This window comes from Macrobrachium nipponense, chromosome 34, assembly GCF_015104395.2.
Source record: "Macrobrachium nipponense isolate FS-2020 chromosome 34, ASM1510439v2, whole genome shotgun sequence".
Taxonomy (NCBI): Eukaryota; Metazoa; Arthropoda; class Malacostraca; order Decapoda; family Palaemonidae; genus Macrobrachium; species Macrobrachium nipponense.
The window spans coordinates 44,789,832-44,795,039 of record NC_061095.1 but is presented as its reverse complement, the minus strand read 5'-3'; the positions used below and the strand labels follow the sequence as shown (position 1 = coordinate 44,795,039).

At 33.9% G+C, this 5,208-nt stretch overlaps 1 protein-coding gene across 1 annotated transcript in view; it reads right to left on the bottom strand.

Annotated features, from left to right (window-relative positions):
- LOC135207698 (sodium-coupled monocarboxylate transporter 1-like) overlaps positions 1–4,119 on the bottom strand; it is a 5,686-nt gene extending 1,567 nt beyond the window's left edge. The window contains exons 1-4 of the mRNA XM_064239529.1: positions 3,813–4,119; positions 2,121–2,275; positions 1,102–1,322; positions 1–55 (exon numbers count right to left, since the gene is read on the bottom strand). The exon at positions 1–55 is cut by the window's left edge and continues 46 nt beyond it. Coding sequence (XP_064095599.1) covers positions 1–55; positions 1,102–1,322; positions 2,121–2,275; positions 3,813–3,987 — 606 coding nt within the window. The 5' untranslated portion in view covers positions 3,988–4,119. The remainder of the gene's footprint in view (positions 56–1,101; positions 1,323–2,120; positions 2,276–3,812) is intronic.
- Between the last annotated feature and the right edge of the window lie 1,089 nt (positions 4,120–5,208).

The window sequence follows — 5,208 nt, the reverse complement described above, 5'->3', positions numbered from 1 at the left end:
TGCAATGACCCCTGTATAGCAAAAACTCAAATCATAGATACTTTTCTCCATTTGTCTGCAATAAATGGTACAGGAAGATAATTATTATACACATACACGAAAACAGATTATATATACATCCATACATACACACACACACACACATATTTACACACAAAAGGCTTAAAGCTAGAAATCTTCAGTATCCAAATCGATCTATCTCAGATATACTACTAAAGGGAAATTATAATTGAAGGGAGACCTTAGACGTGAAGGGCATCTCAGCAACGTCAAAACTATAGAGTTAACACTAGTATCCCTAATTTTTTACATTTTATTTTTCACCACTTCTCACTATTCCCCCGCCCGTTCCTATTAGGGATGAACGTGGCCTGAAAGGGTATGGGGAGAGTCACAACTTATCTCAGCAACCTAAAAAACAATGCATTGGACACATATCTATCATTTTCGGTTATTTTTACGTCACCCCCTTCCCACCTACACCCAATTTGGTGCCAGTGATGTCTCATCCCCATAATATCATTTTCCAGATAGATAGTAAATCAAATGTATATTAAGATGAGGTACAATTAACCCCTAAAGTTTATTCAGTTACTTAGCTATGGGCAGAACCAGCCCTATTTCAGGGAAGCCCTTCCAACTACACCCCCATTGGTGCCCTGTAGTGCTGGAGATGTTTTTTCCCACGATATTATTTTCCAGATAGTAAGCTATATATATACCAAATTTAGTTAAGATTGCTCAATGCATTTCAGAGTTATGCTGGAACACACACACACACATACATACACACACACACACACACACTCAAACACACACAAACACACACACACACACACACACACACACACACACACACATATATATATATATATATATATATATATATATATATATATATATATATATATATATATATATATATATATGTGTGTGTGTGTGTGTGTGTGTGTGTGTGTGTGTGTGTGTTGTAGGTATTTAATTATGTGATTATATGACAGAGCTTTTTACGTATTGAATGTACAGCACATGATTGATATAAAAATAATAAAATAAAAATAACATCACAATCGAAGTTTCAACAAACACTTTGTCACTTACTCTTCATGTGGTTCGTCTTCAGGCATTTTTGTTGAATATGACAGATTTTCTGTTGGGTAATCAATTAAAAGTTTTGAAGTCGAATTTAAATGGTATAGATTTTTTGGGCAACCTTCTATTGACAATGGAAGCATCTCTGGTTTTTCAAAACCAGTTATGAATTGTCCAACTAGCAGCCACATGTTGAAGGATAATGTCGTAATAAACCCTGCATATGCACCCTGAAATAATGTCAGAAAATTTACAAGATTAGGACATGAGAGGGGATGCCAGAGAAATTGACTTAGTTGTAACGAAGAAATTATTCAGTTTATAACTAGCGTTGGTCGATCAGTGCTATCTCAGCAGTGCTCTCATACCCTGATATATCTGAGAAAGGGTAAGCGGATTACTTGTTATCTGGAAGGCACAGAAAAGTTAAACCTTATAGAAATAGCTTTCGAAAGATTGATAAGAGGAGAGAGAGAGAGAGAGAGAGAGAGAGAGAGAGAGAGAGAGAGAGAGAGAGAATAACATTACTCCTACTGTACAACTCTTATCATTCTTCTGAAACAAATGTTAAAGTAACTATGGGTTTTCTACTTTATCCTCTTAAAGGTTATAGAAAGACTGACTAGCATGTTATGCATTCTTTGTTGGCAGATCATATGGGAATTTTTTATTAAGACATGGCTAATAATATTATTCAACTTGTACCTTGTATATGATCGTAGGTAATAAGTTGGAAGCAAAGACGAGGCATGCGTGACTGAAGATTGTGTTTCCGAGTTTCTGATCAACAAAAGTTACCGTTCATTTTTACTTTATTAAGCAGCTAATATCCGTTATATTTACACTGGAAGTTTCATGGATTTATTTTATGCGTGAATAGAGGAAATATATAAAATACATGTATATTTAAATGACAACTACTTCTGCATTATTTTATAGCTTATAAAATCAACAGAAACCTTTAGCTAATGAAGATAATATAGGATATAGCTACTACATGACAATTTCTTATGATGGAAACCACTGACCTTTGTATTAACCCAAGGGGCAAACATGCCAGCAATGAAAATGCCAATCATAGACCCACCAAGGGCGTTCAAGAAGCTGTTTGTCACCGCTACGATGCTTCCCAGCTGCTTCACAAGCATCGCAAAGCCGATGGCTGACGCTCCAATCACAGCAGCTGAAAAATGAGAAGGTGCACATAATCAGATATTCTCTACCTTCTCCGGTATTTCCAGAATGATTAAACCCACCTCATTTCGAAATGGGGCTGTCATCTTTTATTGGAGAAACTTTTAATACCCTATCGGGTATTAAAAAAAAAAACTGTTTTAGAGAGCGGTTTTCATTACTTATGTGGTATAAGAAAAGGGAGGTTTAGCATATGATATTCTCTATCTTCTACAGAATTCCAAGAAACGTTTAACCTGTCTCTTTTCACTAATAAGGTGACAGAATTCCAAGAAACGTTTAACCTGTCTCTTTTCACTAATAAGGTGACAGAATTCCAAGAAACGTTTAACCTGTCTCTTTTCACTAATAAGAGCTAAAAAGTAGGCTGCATTTATAGAACCTGGTATTTTCTTCCCTCCTCAAAATTTCGAAAATCACTGCAAGGGAGAACTGGGGGAGGTTTCCTGACTCTAGCATTTCCCTGCCTCTTTGGTGTTTCAAGGGCCATTTAACCTTCCTTTTTCTAGAGACATTTTCCAACAAGTAAGAAGTGAATTGAGGAAGGCTTCCTGGGTCTGGTATTCGATACCATCATTAGGATTTCATGAAGCAGTTCTGATAGGTAAAGTCACCGTTTAATTTGTGAAATTTAAAAGAGGGAGGGGGCGGGGATACTTTAGAGAATAACGTATTTTCTAATCTCTTTTTTACAATGTATTTTTTTAAGGTTGCATCTGCCATCATTTGCTGAAGAAAAGAAGAAAGAGGTTTACAGAATCCTTGAAGGGGCAAAGGTGTGGGAGCTTTACGGAGTCTGGTAACATCTATCCATAACAGGATTTCCAGAAGCATTCAACTCACTCCTATTCCCAAGGAGAGAATCATCCTTTAAAGGAAAAGGCGAAGATGGTTTACAATGTACAATATTCTGTACCCTTAAACGTCTTTTCAGAACATTTTAACTTCTTTAACAGATAAAACTCTCATCCTTAATAAAGGGGTGAGAGATGAGATTTAAGAAGCTGGTATATTCTACCCACTGAGTATTTCCAGAACCATTTAATCTACTTCTTTTCCAGAGACGACCGTCATGAACGAGGAACTGGGAGATTGATGGATTTTGGGTATTCCTTAGCCTCCTCAGTATTTTCAGAATAATTTTTTCTTTATCTTTACTAGAGCCGGTTGTCAATTATTTAAGGGAAATTTAGTTGATGGGGTATTTTCTTACGTATTCCACATTTCAGGAACCATTTATCATGCCACATCTCATAAAGCGAATATTGCTATTTATGGGATAAAGTTCGTTCATGATATGGCATTTTTTAGTAGCCTTACCCGGCACGACCTCTCACAATCTCATTCTTTCAAAATGCAAGTTCATTGCATCTTGCATTATTCCTAACGTTAATTTCATTAATGATGTCATTATTTGGAAAAAAACATAATTACACATAATTAGTTTAATGGATTAAATATAGAATAATTATGTTGGAGATATTTTCGAAACAGTAAGCTTTTAGCAATATTCAGAAAATACTTACAGAGGAATTTAAGCATCCTGGTCGCCGCCATATTCGAATATCCTTTGAAGAAGTTCATTTCACTCAACAAATCCTGCCAGATCAGAGATGCTGAGGAATTCGCGTACGATGACACAGAGCTGATAAGGAAGAGCATTAGCTTTTTATTTGTTCCTTCTCTCAAATTTTTCATCATATTAAAATGAAACTTCACGAGGAAATGGGATAATACAGCATTTTGATTGTGAGCGAAATAGTTAGTAACAACGAAGAAATACTGTGATACCTTTTAAATTTACTCTAATATTTTTTTGTCATCTTAAAACACAATGCATGTGACAATAGTCGGATGATTAGAACAGTTTGATAGTCAAGAAGAGATTAATTCAACACCATACAGCTTAAGTGACGTTTGTATATAGGATATTCTTTAAAAGCAAAGGCCACTATAGTTTTTGTAGTTAACAAATATATAAATAGATAAAAATTAATTTTTTTAATAATTTGTCGTATTTTTTACTCTATGCGTACAGTAGAATTTTAGGAAAACTACAAAATAATATATATATATATATATATATATATATATGTGTTTATATATATATATATATATATATAATATATATATATATATATATATATATATAGATATATATATATATATATATATATATATATATATATATATATATATATATATACACGATTGTTCTGTGAAGTGGTACAATACTAAGCGAACCTATTAAAACTGGATGGTAACTAGTGGACTTATTTATTCAAAAATGTTACAAGCTTTCAAGGACAACCAGACCACATTATCAAGTATCCATACTTGATAATGAGAACTGGTAGTCCTTGAAAGCTTGTAAATATTCATCAATAAATAACTCCGCTAGTTACCATCCAGTTCTAGTAATTTATATATATATATATATATATATATATATATATATATATATATATATATATATATATATATATATATATATATATATATATATATATAAATAAATATCATTCAATCTACAAATGACCTTTAATATCTATTTCGCTCCTACCTCGGAATTGATATATTTTCATATATGTACCGAAGGGGAATTTTTAGTTGATAATAATTTTGTCCCCCATGGGACCGGACCGACCATCCAGTGGACAGGAAACGAAATCAGAACGGACAGTGACGTTATCGAGTCGGCCAACAGAGAGGCTAATAAGTTAATATTGATTCTGATCATTACGAATCACCGTTGAACTCTGTGTTTTCGTAATTAGAATCGATATGAAACCCCCCCCTCATCCATGTTTGCCGATTCGAATGTTTGACCAAACGTAGCCTTGTAGAATCTTATCATTTTTAGTTGATAATAATTTTGTCCCCCCATGGGATCGAACCAACGTCCAGTGGAAGGGAAACGAA